Source organism: Dryobates pubescens, chromosome Z (genome assembly GCF_014839835.1).
Source record: "Dryobates pubescens isolate bDryPub1 chromosome Z, bDryPub1.pri, whole genome shotgun sequence".
NCBI lineage: Eukaryota > Metazoa > Chordata > Aves > Piciformes > Picidae > Dryobates > Dryobates pubescens.
Window position 1 is genome coordinate 106,981,874 of NC_071657.1, and position 25,685 is coordinate 107,007,558.

Genomic DNA, 25,685 nt, shown 5'->3' on the forward strand with positions numbered 1-25,685 from the left:
CATGCAGTATCTTCTGCAATGCGAATTGGAAATTATTACTTTTCACAGATATATGTGCGAGTTTAGTTTAAACCAAACACATAGAAAGAGTAGAAAAACCAGCACCACGGAATTTAACTAAAAAGATTCTCTGCTTAATTACATAACAAAGCCACCCTTCACAAATAATTTTCCCAGTTTGTAAACAGATGAGTTATTAGAACAAATGTCTCCAAGAAAAAGCTGAAAATGAAGGCTGAGATTAAGCGACTAGACAGCTTATTATAATACCAATACTGTGCAACCCTACATCCAACAAGCTCAGATTTTCCCCTTTATTTAGAATTCAGGGTTTTCTTAATGGATACATCTTGATGTAAGAAAGCTTTCATGACATCCTCTAAACCACATTTTCTAATAAACTGAAAACTGGTAAACCAGGAATCATCTTTTTTACACCACAATAATATTAACTTTAAAGCTGTGTTCCTCCCTCCCCATCCCTTTTCTCTTTTGATCTCCCTTACACATCTAAACAGCCTTAAGGCTCTTTGGAAAGAGAGCCACGCTTCTTCAGTTTTTGAAGAAGGTTACTGTGAACGCTGCATTTTCAGATCAAGGCTTGGCAGAAGACCTGTGCATACAGACATCACTGTTCTGCACATGGGTTACTTTGCTTGTGGGTACAGCCACTTGCAAGATAAAATTCACAGTTCACTCTTCTGAAAGCTCCATGATCTGCATTGTGGAAGGTGGAGTGCAGTGGCCAGATCAAGCCTAGAAAAGATAGGAAATCCTGTCTCGAGCCTCATCACATTCTTCAGAAAAAGACTGCTGGCCTAAGGGTCATTGTACCTTGTTCTGGAACATGTTTCCATCCCATGAGGTATTTTGTCTTCACAAAATGAAAAGCATTTTTTCCCAAATTAAATGTGAAGGCTCACAGTTTTCTATAAAAACTTTACATGTTAGGTTTGAAGCCCAGTCCTCTGACATCAATGGGCCCAGATTCCAGATACAGCTCTAGACAAGAAAATCCATTGCTGAGTTAGAGCCTTGATATCACACCACCTGTGACACACCTGGAAAGCACAAAAATATAAATCCTACCTAGAACCAAGGTTAAAATCCTGTAAAGATGAGTGTGTCTGAACTGTTAGGAGGTTCTAAAATCAGCTTTCTTATTTTCAAATCTAGCTTTTCTTCTTTGGATACAGTAAGTTAACATTTGTTCAGTGAAGATGATGGAGAAAATGAGTAAAAGGAGAGGTAGTCTGTGCAGTAGATGGCAGTAGGACACACAAAACTGTATTGAAGCTTCTTACTAACCCCCTTGGTTGAAGTCAAAGATGTATCTTCTGAATTTCATAATTATTCCAATGCCATAGTCCTTGTTCTGTATGCCTAGTCTCTAACTCATTACTCCCCCACCACACACCCTGCCTTGCCTTACTCCATGCCCAAAATAAACGGGTGCTCAGAGAATGAATCAATACTGTCTAACATGGACACTGTTGGCAGCTTTGCTGATTCAGTTGTTTCTGGTAGAAAAAAAGGTTTAGAAAAGGTAGAAAAGAAGTTTTAGTTTTGAGTTCTTACCACATTATGGAGGGCTACCGAAAAGCACAAAATAAGCAGGAGAAACTACACCTATACAAAATAAAGGTAGCTATTAACCCTGCTAAAATTTTTAGCCAGAAAGAAACCATGAGGTAGATTTTTTTTTAAAGCATATTACAAAGTCATATTAGTAAACGACACATTATAAACTTGCTTTATGCCCATCTCTACTTTTAATGTCTCCCGTCCAAAGCCAATGCCCTGCCATGCCCTTATGACACAGCTGCTATTGCTGACTCTCTGAAATACAGCACATTTTTTTTTTGCTACAGCCACCCTCAGTAATTAAATACTCCCCAGACATCAGAGCAACCATGCTCATCAGAGCTTCTACTTCTGCAGCTTCAGTTCTGCAGCCATTTTACCAGATTCTCTCACATCATTTTTCTCCCTTCACAATGACTGTTGTATCTACTGAAGCTGTTTGTACTCATTTCCCCTTTTCACAGCCTTTTGTGGCAAGCTGCAATGATAGAATGGAATAGAATGAACCAGGTTGGAAAAGACCTTTGAGATCATCAAGTCCAACCTATCACCCAACACCTTCTAATCAACTAAACCATGGCACCAAGTGCCCCATCCAGTCTCCTCTTAAACACCTCCAGTGATGGTGACTCCACCACCTCCCTGGGCAGCCCATTCCAATGGCCAATCACTCTTTCTGTGAAGAACTTCTTCCTAACATCCAGCCTAAACCTCCCCTAGCACAGATTGAGACTGTGTCCTCTTGTTCTGGTGCTAGTTGCCTGGGTGATGTCTGGCTCTCTCCACCTTCCTACACAACTCTAGACATGCTCATCCCCATATTTCACCTCTTTAATCTCTTCACAGAGGATGCTCTTGGAAATGCAGCATGAAACAGCAGACTTGTTGCTCCCAGGAAAGATCTTTTTTTCTTGAGTGCTACAAGGGAAACTTCAGTCATCCCCTGCAGTGGTTCAAGTTGGAGAGAAACAGAACAAGTAACAGGCCAGATTGGTGGTGGGTTTTTGTGTCTTCCAAGACAGGTCACGAATTAATGAGAAATTTATTTCATGTAATTATGACACAGCTTCCAGTTTTAGCTAAACTTTTATCACCTACAAAGACAGAGCAAGATGAGAAATCACAATAGTATCAGGAAAGAAGACTTGACACATCAAGACACAATCTAGAAGGGCAATCCTCTTTGCCAGGTAAAAGTTTGCAGAAAAACAAGTTAAAAAAGAATCTACAGATGATCAGTAGGTTCCCTCTATGCTAGCTGGTAAATTAAAATATCAGGGAGTGTTCCTGGGCACTGCAATACAATCATCTGCACTCTCATTTTTAAATTGGGTGGCTTTTTCCGAACCAAACACTTACCATAACTGAGTTTTCAGCATCCTCAGAAATGTGGAGGGGCAAGGTCCTAGAGGCTCACTTGGCTGCTAAGGAGTTAGTCCTCCACAGACACCTGCACAGCACATTAACTGTGGCAGTTTTAGGCAACTGAGCCGGTCGTGCTTTAATTAATGTAGTGGGAAAATTCCGATCCACCACATTGTCCTATCACGGTACTTCACTGCTGCTCAGCTTAAATAATCCCATACCTTCAAAGAAGGTAGCCACAGTATTTATACCACACCACAATTATATTTTTAGGTCATTCTAATTTCATTTACCACAATAAGAAAAGTGACCATACACTGTCACAATGGCCTAGCATAACCCACTGTTAAGAGTTCTTCACATGGTTTGATCTGGGCACAGTTTCTTTTATATAGTAGTTTGGCCTTTGTCTTTTCCCAGTTCCCTCATGTATACACCCACCTCTGTCAGTTCTAAGAAACACAACCCTAACCATTGTATTTGCAAGTCCATGGCAATTCCATTATTGCACTCCAGCTCAGTTTGGTTTGCCATTGTAGAAATGTCAGGGACAGGACAAAGGGGATGAGAAAGAGAGAGTCACTGCCCCAGTCAACCAGATTACTGCATCCCAGTTTGGACCCAGCCAGTCACTCCACTTGCCTTTACATTCCCCTAGTGCCACTGGCTCTTCACTTAGCTGTTAGAATAAACATAATTTAGAGGGAAAGAGGGAAACGGAGTGAAGGAAGAGGCAATGTTTAAATACCGTTTTCTTCAGGTTTTTCATATCCTAACAAGTTCCCTTGGTCCATGAAATGAGAGTGTTGAGCCTGTTTGGCTCCTTCTGAGCCAAAACATAGATTCTGAAAACAACCTTGTTATGTATTTGATGGAAATGCAACTCTTGGAATGATTTGAAAATGATCCTAAGTTTTCTAAGACAGTCAACAGCACAGATCAGTACATACTCAGCACAGAATGAGGCAATTCCCCCAAGAGAAAACTGCAGCAGTACTTATTTGAGAACTACAGACACAGGAAAGTATCCCAGAAACTAAAATAAAAGAATTAAAAAAAATACACACACCTATAACGATCATGTGTATGAATGGATAGAAAGAGGTTTGAACTAGCAAATAAACTTTTGCAAGAGCATATAAGAATGTCCATGCTGGGGCAAACTGGCATTCAGCGAAGCACTTTGTTCAGCAAAAGCTATGAGATGCAGTAAGCATCTGAAAAAAAGTCGTGGCATCTGATATGCCAGGTCTGTGAAGGATGACCAGCAGATACTGATTTTGCATACCTGGGAATTTTTGGTACTGGAAAACAATAATGCCTGCCATGGAAAGTGTGTCATAAATTACAAACCAACGTGAATTCTGACGTAACTAACTCAGAGGCACCTTACAGAAAGCTTAAAACACCAAACATATAAAACAAAACCACTAAAACCAAATCCACAGTTCCAGCAAGGACCAGAGCAATCTTTACCAAATACAAAAGAAAATACAAGGAAGAAAGATGGAGTGACAGTGTTTTAGATTGCAGATGGTTTTACAATGCTTTTCAAAGCTTTGTCCCTAGATTTCCATGGGAGATCCAGAAGGGAATGATTTCAGAAGTGTTTATTCCAGATGAACTTCAATGAAATTTCATGAAGCACAAACAAGTGACATGTTTTAAATGACATTACCAGCACTAGGACCAAGAAAGCTTGCTTACTCAGGGTTTGTGTCTTGTGATCAACTGAAGGCTGTGGTCAATTTTTTCCCCTCAATAGTTAAGTATTTGAAATTGCTGCCATGTGAATTCTCTTTTGCTTACCATCATGTAAGTGCCTTTTGTTACAGGACTTCCCTCAGACTTTTCTTTCCCTACCTAGTGGGGCATATTTTTCAATAAACTCATTGGAGTTTTTTTTATTTCTCCCTTTTTAGAACTTATCCATCTGTCAAAACCATTTAAATCATCTGCAGAATGATAAATTGCTGGTAAGGCTGGGGAGAGAAGGAAGAAACAAACTTACACATGCCAAATAATTCCCAAAGTCTTGTTCCTTTAGCAAACTGACTACAAACAAGAACAGTAAAATTTTTTAATACCAGAATCAATGGGTAGTGTTAAGTATGGACACGGGTAGTCTCATAAGATAAACATGACATAATATTGTTTAAAACTATCAGAATTTATATACCATTTTTTAAAAGGTCATTAAAAAAATCAATTATTTGGTATTATTTCCTTCTTAGGAAGACTATTTGCCAGATTTGTGGCATCAAGACTGGCACATTTTAAGTGTACAGATTAAGAGATCCAGGAGAAATCCCAAGTGCTCACTGATGAAAGATAAAATGATTTGGATGAAACTTCCAAGGTGACAATTTATTACTGCTGGTTAAACCCTCCTGAATTTACCAACAAGGAAAATTCCAGAAATCATCCAGTCCCCAAGAACAACACAGTAACATTGCTGCAACATGAAGCTGTACTTTGGGACTCAGAAAATATAAATTCTCTGATAGTCTTAAATGTGTCACTCCACAGCTTTTTCTCTGCTATATACTACAAGCAAATCTTCAAAGTAGCTACGACAATCACCACACCAACATGTCGTCGTCTGTTCTAAGCAGACAAAACAGTTGCATAACATCACTTAGGAAAGTGTGAAGAATTACAGGTGTTTTAATAAATAAAAATAAATAGGTAATTAGTAACTTTATGGTAATGCAATTAAAAACACAACAGTATCAATAAATGTAGTTTGGGTGGGGTTTTTTATATATAAAAGTGTTGTTTATTATAAGGAAACTTTAAATATAACCAACAATACTGAAAATATTGTGACCAGCATTTATGGCCTTGATTGTTGTTTACTGCTGTACAAGTAATTTCTAGCATTTTTCTTAATCATATCAAGCTAGTGCAAAATACAGGTAGCCTTGAGAGATTAAGCATACAGAATGACAAGAGTGCAGATTTTGGTTACCTGGTATTTCCTCCTAGTGCAACAGGCTTCACTTTTTTCCCCATAAATCAAAAGTACAAAGGAAAGTTATCACATTTGCAATTATTCATACCAGGTTTCTAGATTGAAAAAACAAACAAACAAACAAAAAACTTTTCTAAGTTTTGCTCAGATTGGGTTTTGTTAGGAATCTGATTTATAATTCATACCATACTGTATGATATAAATTATATGTTGTTATTGTATTATGTAATCATAGTTTCATATGCATGTATGATTATATAAATTGTCAGAACATATCACTAACTATAGGATAATCATTACATCAACATACACAAACATATGGCATTAGAAAAGTCATTATCTAAGAAGGAAAGGTGTTTGAAACAGGGCAGAAGCAGCCTTCCTACTATTCTTGTAGTATCAGTTTAGCAGAACTGCTGCCAATTGCCATTATGTGCACTAGCTTTCCATGTACATCAAAAGTCAGTAAGCAGTATTAAAATTGGACTGTGCCTGAAATTTCCAGTCACAGGCCCTTGTAAGCAGTGATCCCTGTGCTCCTAATTAAACTGATATTCTCTCTCATCAGTCTCAGAAGGTATCCCATGCTATTACAGCTATAAAGATACTATTTTATGATGACCTACATGTTTTTGAAAGCATGATGTTAGCTTTAACAATGACATATTTTCCAGACTTGGGCAAAGCTTTTGAAAGACCAATACTTCAAATTAAAAATGTTTTTTTACTTCCTGATAAGGGTTTTTCCAAGGACAAGCTTAGCTTAGCAAGGCTTTCAATATCAATCACTTCGGTAACTGAATCTGGTCTTTGATACCTAAGATTTGACTACAAGAAGAGAGATACACAGAGATTGTTTAATTTGAAATAGGTAAAAGATTTAACAGATAAAAAAGTTGACATCTAAAAAAAAAAATTAGCTAGAGAACAAGTATGGATAGAGAAGACAAAATGCATAAATATAAAACAAAGGAGAAGGAAATCAATATAGATTATGTATGATTAGGTAGAACATGACAATGACCTATGCCCCTGCTTTTAAAGCATTAAGGTTAATTTGTAAGCTGTCCTCACTCTAGACTGTAGAGAATACATGTAACTAATAAAAAATGCTGTTTATTGCAAAAATATACAAGTCCTCTAACTTGCATAAGATATTACAATGTCGTGCTGAAACATGACATATTAAACAAAGAGGACTTTTAAGCAAATTACAAAATGTTAAAAATCAGATTTGGGTCATGAGCATTACACAAAATGCGTTGTCATGCTTTATCTTACAATTAGTTTTGTGGTTCACTACTTCTGTGATAAATGCAACATAAAATCATGACAAATTTAATAGCCAGAAAGTAGTATCTACTCTATTTCTTCTGTATTAATACATATAAACACTTGGTGTGCACTAATACTTTCAACGTATCACATTCAAACTAACAGTCTTTCCAGAGAAGTCATAACCTTTTTGAAGAACAGGAGATGGTTTAACAAGTTAATCGCATGTGCGCTCTTTAAAATCTACTCTTAAAGGAAATATGCTGTGTGAAAGGACTCGATTTTCAAAGGTGCTGTGCTACTATGAGTTGCCGTCATGCCAGATGGAACCATCAATGCTAAACCCTTTTTGAAAATGGAACCCATAATTTATTAAATTTCTGGTTTGTTTACTAGTAATTCCACTGTAATAAGTAAAAAACAAAACCAAAACCCAAACCAACTCTTAAAATCACAGAAAATGCTTGGCATCTATAGGAAAAGAGACAATTTCTCAGTGGACTAACCACTACTGTGCTATATTCTCATAACAGATCTGGTTGCTCCAATGTTTAGTTCATGCACTGGAATCAGCAATGTCCATGTTTGTTCCAAAGAGAGCAACTAGTTGTTCTTCATAGTTGGCAATGTTTCTTTTCAGAATTTCCTTACAAGGTCCCAAAAGCCTTTCAAACGCCTGCACATCCATAACTAAGATAAAAGGAAAGAGAAAGAATATTATGTGCTTGTCAGTTGCAGACACTGTCTTGGTATTTATGACATTCCAATGTACAATTTTAAATAATAATAATAGGACAGATTATTACTGAGGCCATATGCTTTGCTCAGAAGAGAATCACTTACCATAGGAAAACTAAGACCAACCAAAACATTGCTGTCCTGAAACTTTATAAATAACCTTAGAATTTGTTGCACTTCTTAATATGACAATATTTCCGAAATAAGATCTATGTCACCCAAGAGCTGCTGCTGAAGTCTGGAGAGGCCTGGGTTCCTCCACACAATGCCATTTTAAGACCCTTGAGATTTCAAAAACCTCATCTTTTGCTGATGTTGTTGGCTGTATTATGGGGGTCTGACTTAGCATACTTCCTTGCTTTTCTTACTTGTTTCCATCAACAGTGGAAATTGTAATATACAGTTATTTCCCAGCAAATATACAAAAAGTTGGAGTCCATAACTCAGATGAACTATCAATGTGTAGCTGACTACAGAGCATTTTCTATGCTCAAACACATAACATTATCTTCTATAATCCTAGCTAGTAGGCCAGGGAGAAAACTTTGTATGTCAAGCAACTTCCAACCTGGTGGCTTGTAGGCTCTTGGCTCCTGAGAAAATCTCCGTATCTCTGCTATTCTGGAAGTGCCAGAGAGATGAGTGACTCACACATACTGAGTAATGTTACTGTTCCTCACCACTGCCCCTTTCCTCTCTATCAACTTCAGTGCCTGATCATCAATGTGTGTTTGGAGATAAGGATGTTAAAAAATAATGTCTTTACAAGTAAGTGAGAAACTTTCTGGATATTGGCTTGGTAATCAAACTATCATTCAAGAATGACAAATCTATCTTTGCAGTTTCCCCACAATTAGATACAAATAATTAGGAGCTAAATATCTGAGCATGAAAAGCAATGGATGTAAAGGGCTGTCTATGAGCACAACTCCTATGGTCTTTGCTTTTTCTGTGCCTGAGACTACAGTGTGACAGAATGATTACATTAACAATTGGTGAAGACACAGCATTTGTTAAAGCCTAAGTTGTGATAAAACAGGATAGGATTTTTACCACAGTTATTGCTGGGATGAGAGTCAGTCTACTGAGAAAAGAAATACTTTACCTTTCTACAGAGCATTAGGCATTTATCTGATACCTATAAATGGTTTGGAGCAATACTCTCTATACTGTCTATACTTTTTACTTCCATGCAGATAATGTAAATAGGGCTGCACAGTAATAGATTATGTACTTAAACAGTCTTAAGGGTTGAGGCCCCATCCCCTCGGAAAGATAACTCTTATATTCTGGAGAAAGACAAGAGCTCCCAAGAAAAACAAACAGATCACATACAATTGTATAATAGATAGATTATACTACATATAAAATACCTAAGCATTTGACAGTGCCAAGAGCAAAGGCTGAAGCAGCTCGTGGTTTGTTAGTTACGAGAGCAAGTTCTCCAAAATATTGTCCTCTTGAGCATCGAGCTATTTCAACTGCTCCATTCTCTTCTACATCTTGTTTACCCTGAAATATCATGTACAAAAAAAAAACAAACAGCAACAACAAAAGAAAAAGAAAGAAGGGAATGATAGATTTGCTGAGTTCAGGATTGCATAAGCAAATTTAGTTAACAATGGCAGCATTATTGTTTAGCTCTTAGAATACATCAAGATTTAAAAAAAAAAAAAAATAGAATTCTGTGTTTTACAGATGTTTACCTTCCTTGTCATTATAATCCTTACTTCTCCAGATTCCACAATGAAGAAAGAATCAGCCAAGTCACCCTGTAGAAGGGAAAAATAAAAAGTGAGTAAAGGAAATGTGAAATTTACAGAATGACAGGACTGGAAAGGTTGGAAGGAAACTTTGGAGATCATCTAGTTCAACCCCCCTGCTAATGTAAGGTATGCCTAGATGAGGTTGCACAGGAACACATCCAGGCAGGTATTGAAAGTCTCAAGAGAAAGATGCCACAATCTCTCTGGCCAACCTGTTCCAGTCTTCCTCACTTTTGAGGAAGATTAAGCAAAAAAAAATTCCCTTTTTTAGTTTCATAGTAACATTAAAATATTTCCAGCCAATGCCTTGAAACTTATCCTTCTGATACCTGTTGCAAAAGATATCTCTTTTAACATGAAAAACATACACTAGGCACATAATAATCAAAGTGTCTATACAGAACTGACATCAAGGCCTGTTCATAAAGCGGCATAGCTTACCGCACATCATACAGAAAGCACAGAAAAACAATGTTATGGAAGATTTTAGGATATTTATTCCTGTTTCTCCATCTTTGTATTCCTTCCAAATTACTTTCCTTACAGAGTTTTTAGTTCAAAAAGCCTTTGAGAGCTATCCAGTAATTATTCTGGGGAAAGACAGTCTCAGTTGCCTACCCTGAAGAATTTACCCTTGCATTCTTCATCAACAGATTATCATATTCCAACAAGAAAAACAAGGTAAGTTTTTAGTGTGCTTCATTCCTTTTATATAGTTTGAATTCATAAGTATACTCCAAAAATGTTGACTCCTTTATTCATACCAACAAACAGGGATATTTTTTGAAGTGCTGTAAGTGAAAAATTAGCTTCTATAACAGAATAATCACCTCTCATAGATGGGAGCTTTTTTGTTTGTTGGTTTCACCTGAGCAAGTAAAACCTAGTTTAAAAGTATGTATCACCTATAGATAACATGCTGATTATTACCTATTGGAAAGGAAAAAAAATGTAACTAAAAGTGAACTGTACCTGAGCAATGATTTGTTCTCCATCTTTGTACACTTTGGTGCCAATCACATCAACCACTTTTAAACGCTCAGATACCTTAATGTTAAAAAAGAAAATGTAAGAAATATTTGGTTAATGTTACGATATTATATTTAGAAAGCCCTCTGATTTTTTTCCTCCATGAATCTTTGCAAAGTATTGTATCTTTATTTTCTCATTTTGACAGTAATTTAAAAATAGAAGAACTGCTGAGCAGTATTCCAGAGGGTGTATTGTAGCCTCAACTGCTAAATGTTTTGATAGAGCTTCCATTTTTGTGGTAAATCTATATATCCCGAGTCTTCAAAAACTATTTTCAGGAAAGTATGCCCTGAAAACTATGGCTATTAAATTATTTTACAATATCCTAAGTTGTTTATTAATAGTAAAAGTAAGTGTAAGAAAAATAAGCTAAAAGTAAAACAAAAAAATAAATAAATTATTTGCAATAGTTCTTTATCTTAAAAAAATTTAAAATATCAATAAATACATCTCTCTCCAAAACAAAAGCATGCAAAATTTAATTGTGAACAAAATCTGAATTCCAAATTTAAAGTCTACAAAAGCAGAATCTTATCAGGTACCCCTGACACAGCCATTAAAATAATAGAATAGAAATCTTACTTCTAAAGATTTAAGGAATGGTAATGACTCAATAAAACTTTCATACATTCTTCTCTTTTTGGCATTATTTTTTACAATGATTCTTCGGAATGTTACCCTGTCCTGTAAATACAGACGACAAGAGGTTAACAGAATACTTCCTGAATATGCTCAAATTACCCAATTTTAGTCACCCAGTGTAGCCATAAAAGCAGTGGGCTGGTCTCCCCACACAGTCAGTTGACAAAGATTCCTCTAGAGGTCAATCAAGAGCTCGTAAAGTTTATCTGATCTGATTCACATTGTGTAAAGCTTCTCTGCCTTCTGGCAAATACAGAGCTTACCTAGCAAAGATAGAGAGTTCACCTTAAAACAGGTCGGCCACACAATGAATGCCAAGTAAGTAATTTAAGATATTTAAGTTTATTAATTATCATGAGGTCTTACAAGTACTGATACAAACTCAAGGAGGTTTTTGTATTATCATATCAACAAGACCAAAACACATGGGTCTGGGTCTTAGGTTACAGTCCATTTTCTGCTATTTCACCAGAACAAGACTCACTGCCACCCTGAAGAGCCAACTGGGCAGTCCTTAGTATTTGGCAATCCCAATGAAGCAGACAGATGGAAAAAGGTGTATACAGTTTCCTTCTCTTAACTCCATATGACTGTGTCTTGGTAACAGAGCTGAAATGCTTTGCAAGCCTTCACTGATACAGGTGGGACCTGCTCGCCAATACAACCCAATCCAATTTAAAGTCATTCTTATATTGTCCTAAACCCTGCCATGATCCCAATAAGCTGGTTGAAAGAGATGTATTTCTCCTCAACAGGAAAGTGTTGCCTTGGGATCAGTCATTTGATTGATATTCTACACCCTGAAGAAGATGGCTATCCCAGTTGTACTATTTGATTAATTTATTACTGTTTTCAAAGATCCTGATAGTGCAACACTGATAAATAACCTCATATTTGAATTTTAGTCTGGAACCAAAGGCATTTCCTATCACGACGTGGGAAAACATTTAATAAATTCATCTAAGCAATTGTCAAGTGGCTTGCCATTCAGGAAATTATCATTAAAGTAGAATAAAACAAAATTATTCTTTAAAAACCTCAGTGTTTCCTTAAGCCTCAGGTTTGCTTCTGCAAGTTCTGGAGAAAGACAATATTGTGCTGAGAGTTTTCTGGATTTTTACAATTAAAACTTTCTGAAATTATAATCAATTTTTAAAATACTGATATAGCATCCTAGGGCAACTTACATAATTCAAACAAATAATATCTTAAGTATTTCACTTACCAAACCCCAGATGGCACCAGGAGAAGTAGCTATAATTGTAGCTGCTCTGGGTGTATTGTACATTAAGGCCAACTCACCAAAACTTCCTCGGTTATCATAGGTTCCAACACACCTCCCAACACCGTCACATTTTACATAAATATCATATGTACCTCTGTTAATAACACATATAAATACAGTGAGTACCATCCAGTCCTGGCCTTTTCTAAGAGCCTCTTATTGCATTTTTTTTATGCCACCAATTCCAAATATAAGCATGTGAAACATACATTTGTTTGGTATTAAACATTTTGCAGAGACATCTCAATGACTTCCATGACTAATAAAAGTACTTCCTTTTTAAAGGGAAAAATAGAGTTACTGTTTTTTGCAGTCACTCAGTTTAAAATTGACTGGATGCACAATAATCTGTTGACCACCAGAACTTATTACAAATTAAGGTCTAACTTGGTATCTGTTTCTTAATTCTAAATACACAAACTACAAATGTAACAAGTTTTTGCAAAAACTGATATGCTATGATCACTGAAATAATAATACAAGTTATTTAACATTTAAAATAAAGTAGTAATTTATAATGTAAAGAAGCGAGAAACAAAAGGAACATATATGAAAAGCAATATATCATTACGAAATAAAGAGAAGTATCTAATATATTGTACATTTCTCCCAATCATTAAATTATGCAACCCTTCTCCTACAAAATTAGTAAATTTTTTTGCTTTGGAAATGCAGTAAAATCTATTCTCTTGTAAAACATGATGTAGCCATCCCTAATCATGCTAAGCCACCATTCTGTTCAGCACTGTATTTGTATGATCCCTTTTGATAAATCATGTAATGGGAGAAATCTGTACAGTAAGTTTGTTGCTAAGGGACTTTGAGGTGATTCACTGTACCTAAAACCTGCAAGCCTGACAGAATACTGTGAAGCCCTGCAGCTTTTTGGAGATGACAAACTCCAAACTCACAAAGCTGAAAAAAACCCACTGACTCTTCAGCAAAGGATCCTGACACACTTCTGTGATCTTGTGATTGAACAGTTCAGTTAGACGAGACCTCCAGTGGTCATCTGCATGACCACTTCAGGGATGTCCAAAAGTTAAAAACCAAAAACCCACCCTCCCAAAAGCTTCAGCCTTTGGGATCTAGCAGCACATAAAGAGGAGAGGGATGTATTTCCATATGAAAAATCTGCCTCTTTTCAGGAACCTCTCTCTGTAGGCCAGATAGAACTGTACTGGTTCGGGTATTTTCTTTTTAAAGTTTGCCCATACAAACATATATAAGAGTTAAATACAAGTACATAGAAAAGCAGGGTTTTCTCAGTGGACTTCTGCGTGATACTTTGCACTATAATAAGACACAGCAATTCACCTGTCAATGACGTAGAAGTTGTCACCATCATCCCCTTGATCAATGACATGTTCCCCTCCTTCAACCAGTTTTTCAAACATAGCATCTAACACCTGAGACATCTGTTCCTATTTTAAAAGAACAGACAAAGAAAAGAAATTACCATCTGCTTTTAAAATATTACTGTTCAAATGAAGTAACTGGCCAGCCTCACACACAATATGCAGATAAAAAGTGTTCACGGATGGAAATTACTCATCTGTTAAAATGCATGGATCAGAGAGTTTCACTTAATAGTCAGTGTTAGCTTTATCATCTTCCAGCATTCGGAGTCCAGCTTCCCTTCTTATCTCGGCCAATGATAACACAGATCTTGTCTGCAATATGAATTGCTCATAAGCACCCAAAGACAGAATTTCACAACTGTGCAATTTTATGCAGTTAACAGAAAAAAACACCTCTATCCCATATTGTAAACAATAACACCTTCCTGCTTTTGTTGTTAAACCTATTTCTTAAATGATTGCAAAGTATTTTGAAAATCTAAATCACAATGGTGGCGTGGTTGTAACCATAAAGAGCTGCAGAGCCTGGCTTGAGGAAATAAATGCTGGAGTCACTGGAAAGCAGGTTTACACAAGGCTATAAAACTACTTTGTTAATTTGAATGGAGTACAAATATTTGGAAAGAGATGTTAACAGACTAAGAAAACATCATCGTCTGAATTATGCCCATCCAGTAGAAACAGTACTCTAATAAGATGATTTGTCTGGTTTGGTACAAATTTGCTAAAACTTAACTATATCTGGAAAAAAACCCAACACAGCTCTTCATGTATTAATGAAAATATGATTCAATAATTTACATTTTCGTTTTACTTTATCAAGCAATATGCCTAAAATTCTGACAACAAAATTTTCCTCTAATTGTTGAACATCATTAAGTACATATCATACTGGAACAAGCAGGCTCCAGAGAAAACCACAATAAAGAAAATCATGTAGATTTAGATCCGCACATAATTTATGATGGTTCAGTTCATAGCATTCCCAGCCACTGAAACATGGCATTGGCCTTTTCAAACAAGACTAGCCTAAGCCAGTCCTCTACAGTCTTTCCCATGGGGAGAGCTAATATACTTGCTAGCTCAGAATCATTCTCTCGAGTTCCTTCTTTCCTTACACTGATGACAGAGATCTACTATAACTCACAGTTAAACACTTAATTTTAGACAAATAAAATTAGATGGAATGGATTTCTTCCATCCTCGGTACAGCTGATCATGATAAAATACATCATGCAGCCTAACTAGCCCAGCAAGGAATCATTTCACTCTCTGAATTTAGTACCTTTTTTAGCATAGAAAGGTATGTTGTTGCAAAAAGAATTCTTTTACTAACAGTGAATGGATTATAGTTCATTTCAGAGAAGCAGAAAAGGGTGTGTGGGTGCCATTGAGAAAGACTGAAAATTAGGTACAGGAGTTGCCTTTTAAAAACTTTCATGCTTAAATTAATAGGTAATAGTACTTCGGTCCTTTCAGTTCTCCCTGTGTAAACTCAAAGCAACTCCCTCAGAATCTGCAAAACTGACCTATTAGGAGTTAGTTTTCTAAAGCATTTGAAGCAGCACATTCCCTTCCCCTTGCTTTGCATCTGAATTGGAAGATTGGCTGCTATTCAAAACCAAGTAAGAACTTCTAGAATGCTCCACACATTACAGAGCTATAGAATACGTTGTCCTCTAAATGCAAGCAATGTATTCTAGAATAGAATAAACCAGGTTGGAAGAGACCTTCAAGATCATCGTGTCCAACCTATCAACCAATCCAACCTACCTAATCAACTAACCCATGGCACCAAGCACCCCATCAAGTCTCCTCCTGAACACCTCCAATGACAGTGACTCCACCACCTCCCTGGGCAGCCCATTCCAATGGGCAATCACTCTCTCTGTAGAGAACGTCTTCCTAACATCCAGCCTAAACCTGCCCTGGTGCAGCCTGAGACTGTGTCCTCTTGTTCTGGTGCTGGCTGCCTGGGAGAAGAGATCAACATCCCCCTGTCTACAACCTCCCTTCAGGTAGTTATAGAGAGCAATAAGGTCACCCCTGAGTCTCCTCCAGGCTAAACAGCCCCATCTCCCTCATCCTCTCCTCATAGGGCTTGTGTTCCAAACCCCTCACCAACTTCGTTGCCCTTCTCTGGACACGTTCCAGCAAGTCAATATCCTTCCTAAACTGAGGGGCCTGATCCTTGGAAATGAAAGTATTCCCAAGACATCCTGGAAAAAGGACTAAACTGCAAAGATAGTTATTTGCAGTACTGAAGGAATTATACATACAGGGTGTTTCATCTCAGATTTCAGGTTAAAACATTTTCAGTCTCATAATTATGAATCACAATCATGAAAACAACATTTTTTGGTAGGTAGATCCAGAACTTTAAGATAACAAAGTAGAAGTCGCAAGTACAAATCCCTTTTTTTAAAAAAAAAAAGTCTTAAACACTTGAAGGTATTTACATACATTTGAGAGCTGCCTATTATCCACTGACATACTACACATGTATTTTAACTTTCTAAATAAACTGTTAACTAACTTAACAGAAAACCAGTCCCTTTTCCAAAGCTTTCTATGTAAAATTAAGAGAGAGGAGACTGCAATAACCAAGCCAGGCATGTGGTTTTTGCTTTTACTGTGAGAACTACAAAACTGGCTTGCTCAGTGTGAATCCTTTTGATTCTCTGTTAGACTGAGGCTCAATTTACTGGCACCCTCCACAGTTACGTTGAAAGGATATAACCGGGTAATTTTAGAATTACAAAGCAGATCTGTTATCATACACAGAATACCGCATAATGCTGGTATTTTGTAAAATGGTGATGTCTGAAAGCTTTAAAAGGATGTTCTGGCTTTAAAAAGATATACACAGAAAATGAAAACAGGAAGCTTATTTTATATGGGTGTTTGTAAACCTATGTGTTATGCTGCGGCAATCTGGTAATCAATATTCTAAAGAATAATACTTGAAAAAAACATGATAAACTTTTCTACAGAAATAAAGTTTATAAAGAATCTGAAGTATTAAACGTGTATTGTGCTGTCTTTGTGAGTTATGATAAAATTTCACAATCTTAATATAGTTCTCTCAAATACAATAAAGCATCTCTTTTTAAGGATAATGTACTCAACAAATAGAAAGAACCAAAATCAAAGTTTAAATTCTTTGAAATGTGAATGTATATATAGCATTTACTTACGTTCTGATTAACACACACTCAATGGAATTTTTTTTTTTTCATTCTAAAGTGTGAAGCATGTAAACACTTCTTCAGAAAAGGAACTTTTTTGAGTGACATAAGCACTAATTTTGCATTAGGGAAAAAAGAGGATTAATACATAGAATAAACCAGGTTGGAAGAGACCTTCAAGATCATCGCGTCCAACCCATCAACCAATCCAACACCACCTAAACAACTAACCCATGGCACCAAGCACCCCATCAAGTCTCCTCCTGAACACCTTCAATGATGGCGACTCCACCACCTCCCCTGGTAGCCCATTCCAATGGGCAATCACTCTCTCTGTACAGAACTTTTTCCTAACATCCCACCTAAACCTCCCCTGGCGCAGCCTGAGACTGTGTCCTCTTGTTCTGGTGCTGGCTTCCTGGGAGAAGAGAACAACATCCGCCTGTCTACAACCTCCCTTCAGGTAGTTGTAGAGAGCAATAAGGTCTCCCTTGAGACTCCTCTTCTCCAGGCTAAGCAACCCCAGCTCCCTCAGCCTCTCCTCATGGGGCTTGTGTTCCAAACCCCTCACCAACTTTGTTGCTCTTCTCTGGACTTGTTCCAGCAAGTCAACATCCTTCCTAAACTGAGGGGCCCAGAACTGGACACAGTACTCGATGTGCGGCCTAACCAGTGCAGTGTACAGGGGCACAATGACCTCCCTGCTCCTGCTGGCCACACTGTTCCTGATGCAGGCCAGGATGCCATTGGCCCTCTTGGCTGCCTGGGCACACTGCAGGCTCATGTTCAGCCTACCGTCCAGCAGCACCCCCAGCAGTTGTTTGGGAACCCATCAGTTTGCAGAGTTTTGTGCCATCAAGGAGGGCACAGTATTAACATAACACGTTCAGGTATTCTGGACTCACACTTCCATATGTGTATTCTTATTATTTCACCACAAATTTTAAGAACATAAAAGTATTATGAGACTCTTCTGTTAGTAGCACTTTTCAAGGAAATGAGTCTACTATTCATAAAACACAGCTGCATTATGCTTTCTTTCATCTTCCTTTGGGTTAATCAATTCTAATTGATTAATAAATATTTGTACTCGCTTACTATAATTCCCCAGGAGCGTGAATGGCAGTATGCCCAGACATTACTCTTGCATATTTGTGAAGAATATGCATAATTTATTACCTTTTAGAAAAGGGTCAAGACCTACTTGAAATATTCTCTACAAGCAAGACAAAGCTCTCTAAAATAAAGTTTCCCTGTAAAAGGACAGATGATCCAACACTGCTGGTGGATTTTTATGAAATAAATTGTTCAAACCTTTAAGCATATGGTGGCAGCATACCTTTAATGGTACCAGTCCCATGAGCTACCCTGTTACTCTGATAAAAGGTTAATTTGGGGTTTTTTACTGCTGGCCTATGTTCCACATCTAGCCCCGAACAGGCAAACCAAAGAGTGTAATAAGCTTCAGCAAAGTTTCCTCTTAAAAGGAGTAACCCAAAAGAGTAACTTGAAAAAACAGTATAGAGAAGTGTAAAAGGCTGTGTTGACCACCTGATGACCTACTGCGGCTGCTGGTCCTCCCAGTGATAAAACAGTTGCTGGGCTGGACAGAAACAAAGTCTTGGGGGCTCATGCCTAGTACCATCCCAAAGTCATGATCTCATTTTCTCATTGCTGTCTTATTCAAAGTGGAGGAGAAAGTGGGCATGCAACTTCTCATTCCACTGCCAGCATCTGGAGCAGAAAAAGGTGTGGTAACATGCTTCATACACGCATATAGAGCAACCAGTTTGACGTATTATGACAAATCTTAGGAGAACAAAAGCAACACCAGGTTTCTGGGTAACGGTTTAGAGGTCAATTAAGAACAATACCGTGGTCTTACAGGAAGAGGTGTTCTGGGAAGAGGAACATGGAGAAGTGCTTTAGAAGAGGAATGGGTAAATCTAACCTATGTTAGATTAATAGTGTGGAGAAGGAAAAATACATATGACTGCACCTTACTCTCTTCACTCACACAGAGTTCTGCTCCTGGAAGTTCTCTTGATTCTTTCCTGACCTAGTTCTTTACAAAGCAGTCAAAAAGCGCTGCAAAAACCTTTTTCCCCTCAACTTGCTGACTGTGCATGTTTCAATCCATATTCTTCTTTTCTAGTAATTTTTTCCATACAGTTATACAATAGCTAAAACTGCTACTGAGTGACAGCAATCTGATGGGATGTGATTAGGCCCAAGAAAGATGAAAAAAAATGCTTGAATACTGATTTTGGTTGGTTGGTTATTGTTTTTTTTTATTTATGGGAGTTAACTCAGGAGTGCCTTGCTGAATTGACATTAATTGACCAGTTCACATCCTCAGCAATCGACAAAGGTAAAGAAAGCTGCAAGATAATTCAAATAGCTTCACAGACTTTGAGGAATTTATAGTTGTGCTTTAAAACATAAAGCACTACTTACAAAATTATACCAGAGCTATTGCTCCCTTATATGATGTTGTATTTTCCATCAGGGCCAACACATGAAATATTGATATTTATAAATATAGTTCTCCAGAAGCTTACCTATCTGATATTCAAACCCTGCTATCAGGTAAATGCAGGCTCAAGACAGTGATATGTCTAGAAAGTTCTAAGTTGTGCTAAAGTCTGAAGGTTATCTTTTTCTCCTCTCTCTCATTTATATCTTATATTCAAATGGTTGTGCTAGTTTTTACTTTTATGTGAAGGCTCCTATCTGTTGAGATGGACTCAAAATGCTAAGCAGTACTGTAAAAGTCACCTCATAACCACTGCAATTTCTCCCTCAGCATTAATGATACCCTTATCTTATCCTTCCATTTGAATTACAACACAGTGTGTTAGGGTGGGATAAAGTTTTCAGAATAACGTGGACTCCATTCAGTATCATGTACCGAATGTTATTATTGTTACACTGCATTCCAGAGTGGTGGCCCATCTAGGAATGGCACTTGACACTTGGTGAAAGGCTACCAGGGAAAAGCCATTAAGCACTTCACATTGTCTCTTCCTCTCTAACTCACTGACCTCTGAAACAATGGGTTTCATACACAGGACTATAGCAGAAAGAGGTTGAAGTTCACACAAGAAATGTAACAGAGGGAATGGCAGACAGTTCTTCTGGACTTTTGTTCCCAAGACTTAGCTTTAGCAGCTGAAGATACTATCTCTCCAAGATGAAAGACAGGTTTTTTTCCTAATACATCTGAGAGCAAACTGCAGCAGCTGGCACCACGTGCACTTGTGCTGCAGGTTGGAGAAATGGAAGGAGAGCTGGGACAGGAATATTTAAATTACTGCAACTACAGTGACAGAGCTTTTGAGTCACTACCTAGTGGCAGAACAAGAAGGAAGAATGGGAGAAGTCCCCTGGGAACTACAGATCTTGGTTTCACAGAAAGAGCAAGCCAGAGTGAAGAAGGCTACATTTTAATGCCCTTGCTATCTTCAGAACTCAGTAGCTTTCCAATACCTTTTATGAGTAAAGTTATTATAATGACAAACTTCTTTATAAAAATTATCTTATTTAACATTCCAGAATGCTGTCTGTGAAGGATTTAAACCAGAAGTAAATGTTCTTAATGCACTCATCAATTTGAACAAAGTGGGGTAGAAAAGAGTTGCAAGATCCCACAAGGGGATTTCAAGGATTTGATCTGCAAGTCCCACAAGTGGAAGACTAGGCTTAAAAAAAAAAATCTCCTGAACACTTGGAACAGACTGTGGTAACTGTTGGCAATTACAAGTAACTGATTCAGAGGCAAAGCATAATAAAATAGTTCAAAACATCAGGTGTATATGGTATCAAGAAAGGAAAAATCATAGTAAAGCAGTTTCAAATCCAGGGCAGATGCCCCACAAAGCACTTTGCATCCTTGAAATTATGCAAAAAATAATTCAGCAGTGGAAGGGGTAAATGTTTGGGTGAGTCTTGCTTGAACAAGTATGGTGGAACAGCTAATTAACTATCCATTAAACAGACAGTATGAAGGAGTTGGGAAATCTTCTGCATGAGGATCCTTAGTCTCCAAGAATATTAGCACCTACATTAAGAATTTTGATGCCTTCCTATAGCTGTAAATCTGGGCTCCAGGGTTCTGCAAAGTTGAGGACTGTGGCTCACTGCTCCTCAGGACCTCTCTGGGAATGGGCACCCAGGGTCAGGATCCAGGCTTTGTGCAGACAACAGAAGGAGTTGGAAACCTGCAGCATGAGTTAACATGCATTCTCTGGAACAGCACCTGACTTCCAAAGAGAGCTGCAGATTGGTCTTTTCATTAGCTCCCTTATGAATCAAAAATTAAACCTTTATGTTCTCATGCTTAAAACTCTATATAGTTTATTTCCCTTTCCCTCATGCTCCCTCCCCTGACAGCACTGAATCAATTCTCTTGAGAAAGCATTTGGTGCTCTGTGAGTAATCCCAGCATCAGTGTGCATGTTTTGATTGATGCAACTTGCCTTTTCCCTTAAACGTGTCTGTGCTTTTTTGTAGCATTATCACATTCATCTGATCTAGATTGCTCATTCACTATATTTAAGCTTTCTTAAAAGCCATATTTGTTTCTATAGGGAATAGAAAGAAATCACCTGCACAGAAGAAAATTACCTGTAGCATTTTTACTGTATTAAGTGAAATAATAGCATAAACACCTCACTATTGCCTTTCTCTTTCCCTTTATTTTGTGAGTTGCTTGTTCAATGCATCTATGGGCTTTGGAGGTAATTTTTGAGTACTCAGCATGCTAGTACCAGTACAAATAATCTAACATGCCAGTTAACTGACAAGTTTATGTACCTTGATGTACAGCAAGAAGATTTAAAATAAGAAAATAAACCAAAAAACCCCAAATACTTCACAATCATATTAATGTATATGTTCATATTAATATACTTCAATATTATCATTCATGGTGGTGAATAAAAAGGTCTCTATATATGACATATCAGTCATAAAAATAACATTCCTGGAATTCATAAAATGGTTAAGAAAGTATACATAACATCTTAATAATCTGTAAACTTCTGTTGAAAAATTCAAGAGAATTAATTCCTAGCAGCACTGCTAGTTGTTGTGCATTACAAAGACTCTCTTACCGGATCTAGGTTCTTAAAAAGAAGAATGTCCTTGCATGCCTCCTGCAGTCTGTTTCTTTGATCATCTGTTTTAGGGTGAATAATCTGGGAGATAGAATGGAAAAGCCATTGAAGTGGTTATCAGGTAGCTCAGTCCTTCAGCTAGTGCTGCTAATTTAGCTAAGCATTTTACACAATATTTTTGCCATACTTTGTCATACTTTCACGTCATAACTATCAGGATTTGAATAAACACTCAATGATAACATTAAGCCACCACAGCATTAACAAATGAAGCACTGCTGTATTTAGGCTAACAAGATCTTTACATTTGTAGACTGCAATTCTGCAAGACATTCTGGATACCTTTATCCCAACTACTGCTGCATAAAACACTACTACTCTTTAACCGTATTTTGTATTTATCTAGCTATCTGCCATGACTACTTCCCAAATTACGCTTTGTGAAACAGAATCTGTGTTAAATTTATATTAGAAGTTTCACAGAATAAACAACAGACTTGACACTATCTGAATGAGCCAGAGATTTACTAAAACATTAGACATTTCAATTTGTCTTTAAAAATCAGACTTACACTATTTCATATTAAAAACTAAATAAATACCTTTAAAACTCAGACACAAGTAAAAGACATGAATATTGCTCACCGCTTATTGCATTGTATATCTGAAAATCTTAGTGATTTTACAATATACAGGTTTTTCTGCATTTTGAAAAAAAACAGAAGGAAACTTCTGCAAACTTATAAGAACACCAGGTAAGTATTTACAGGAGCAAGCACTCTCTTGAAAAATACAAGTGCACAAAACTGTTCCAGTAACAGACCACATGTCAAAGGTGTAGTAATTTACAACAATACTCACATCAGGTCCTTATTAAAGTATATCATAGTAAAGACATTTGTGGAATGGAAGGGTAATGCTGGTTGCATTATTGTTCCTCAATTTAATGGCCAAAACTGGAAAAACAAGTATCTGATTCAAAGCATTACCTACCCTAGATTCTGCATCGTCCTCTTCCTCATCAGGATTGTAGGTTTCTGCACACACTGAAATAAAAAATGTATAATCTTAAAGTACCATGATGTTTCACAAGATTTACAGAACAGAAACTGTATTACATGGCACAGTAATGTAGCACACAAGACACTGCTGAGAGGGTCCACGACAAGTCATCTCCAAACTGCCAGTGAAACAAAGCTATACTTGGATCATTTTTGGACACGTTTTCTGTGTTTTAAAAGACCTTTAATATATTTATAAAATTCTCACTAAACCTGTTCAAAGTGATCTTACCTTACTATCAGAATATTTTTTTCTGATGTCTAAACTAATTCTTTCTTGTTAGAATTTAAGGTACTCGTAGTTCCATATCCATATCTTCATCTGTGTAAGTTCAAGGAGGTTTGGGGATTTTGTTTTTGGATTGAGGGGGGTTTTTTGATTGTTTTTCTTTGGTTGCTAGCTTGTTGGGTTGTTGGATTTTTTTTGCATACTTGAAAAACCTTTTTCTCCTACATTTTACTTTTCAGGGTAAATCTAGTTCATTATTTTTCTTACAAGTTATGTTTTTCAGGTCTCTAGTCTCGTTGCCATTCTCTGAATTCCCTCTAATTAGCTCTGTTTTTATTAAAATGTGGTGCTCAAAACTGGACCCAGTATTGGAGCAGGCCAGAGTGCCAAGTACAACAGATGAGTAACCCTGCAGAACATGTCTTTTCCATTCATCTGTAGCTTTTCCACAACAGCTTGATTATGTTTATTCTATTTGTGACCTGTGTATCATTTTCAAAACCACTGCTTAATCAGCTGTTCAGTGTCCTGTGTATGGCTATTCTGTCCAAGGGTAGAACTATGGACTTACACCTATTAAATACTGCTATAATCCCCAAGCCATTTTTCCAAAGTGGCAATTTCAGTTCTAATCCTATTCTCCAGCATTTTTCTGATCCATTTTCAACTTTGTGACAAATGCAAATTTAGTGAGCATACTATCTAATACATTATCCAGTTTATTACTGAAAAAACCCAGAACAGTTCCCAAAATAAACTCTTGTGGAAAACACTCATGGCACTCCAGCTTGAAGATTACCTTATCCAACAAATTTTGCAGCTATATCCCATGAAACTTACATTAAAAGACACTGTTTGATGTTCCCTAGCTTGTTTATAGGGGATTTCTATGACATAGCATTCAGAAGTGAAAATGGAGGATATCTGCTCCATTTCTTTTATCCACAAGTTTTAATCTCTTGTTACAGGATATTATCCACACAGCGGGTGCTCTTTGTTGCTTTCCTCCAGGTACTTGCAAAATGCTTTAATATGCCTGTAATTTCTCTAGGGACAAAAATTATCTGTGATAGGCCCTTTCCGTCTGTAGCTCTTCCACCCTTTTAAGAATCAGGTTTTCTAATTTTCTGGGTTTTTTTCCCCACACTCTCTTATTTTTCTTTTCTTCTTTAGATTCTAAATGTTAATGGCTAACAGGGCTGAGACTAATTCAGCCAGCTCTTCTAGTTTCCAAATATAGCATATCTTAGGCACAACTAACCTGAGAACATCAAATATATTAAGTACTCTCTGATTTGTCCTTTCTTTATCCTAGGCTGAGTTTTCTACATGCTCTTAATAATGCCAAATCAAGACTGATGTGCTTCTGTTAAGCAATAGAGCAACACTTTCCTGGAATATGCTCTTATCAGAAAGTATATACTTTCAAAACAATTTTGGTTAGTCCTCATGTTCTTTCTTGTGCAGTCTTTTCTTGCTAACATTGTTTGGCCTTGGCTTCTTTGCACCTATTTTTTTCCCCTCTCCTGTCTACATCTTTTGCTATTCTTTTCCATTTCCATTTGTCCTGAATAATGTAAACAAGTTTTAGTTTACTACAGGATTCCTTCTTGTGGTTGATATAAATGAGGCCCTCATATTTTAGACAGATTTATTTTACTATGCTTTTTGTCCTTCTTCTGTGCTGTCTCAATCTAAGGTTGTATCCTAAGGGAAACATCCAATTCCTTCTTTTCTCCACATTCCTTTCCAAACAAATTATGTCCACAATATCCCCTTGAAACCTGTTGCTCTGATTCTTTTAGTCAACCTCTTTCCCTTCCTGAAATCTGTGAGCTCTGTCATCCCAGGATAATTCTCACTCAAGCAGCCTTTTCTCTACCTATTCTTCATAGCAAATAGAATAACTTTGCCTTTGATTGTTTTTCCCATTGTCTCAAAATCTGGTCCTAAGCGCAGGGCAAAAAAAGTTGGTATTCTCCAGCCATCCACCCACCACTCTCACTAAACGATGTCCCAAAGTGCCACATCTGTCTACACATTTTCTGAACACCTCCAGGGAACTCAA

General features: G+C 37.1%; 1 protein-coding gene across 1 annotated transcript in view; it reads right to left on the minus strand.

The window, feature by feature from the left end:
* Positions 1–5,705: 5,705 nt before the first annotated feature.
* Positions 5,706–25,685, minus strand: part of PRKAR2B (protein kinase cAMP-dependent type II regulatory subunit beta) — a 70,250-nt gene continuing 50,270 nt past the window's right edge. The window contains exons 3-11 of the mRNA XM_054178128.1: positions 23,321–23,373; positions 22,325–22,408; positions 13,979–14,085; positions 12,602–12,755; positions 11,317–11,418; positions 10,675–10,749; positions 9,643–9,708; positions 9,310–9,448; positions 5,706–7,888 (exon numbers count right to left, since the gene is read on the minus strand). Coding sequence (XP_054034103.1) covers positions 7,755–7,888; positions 9,310–9,448; positions 9,643–9,708; positions 10,675–10,749; positions 11,317–11,418; positions 12,602–12,755; positions 13,979–14,085; positions 22,325–22,408; positions 23,321–23,373 — 914 coding nt within the window. The 3' untranslated portion in view covers positions 5,706–7,754. The remainder of the gene's footprint in view (positions 7,889–9,309; positions 9,449–9,642; positions 9,709–10,674; positions 10,750–11,316; positions 11,419–12,601; positions 12,756–13,978; positions 14,086–22,324; positions 22,409–23,320; positions 23,374–25,685) is intronic.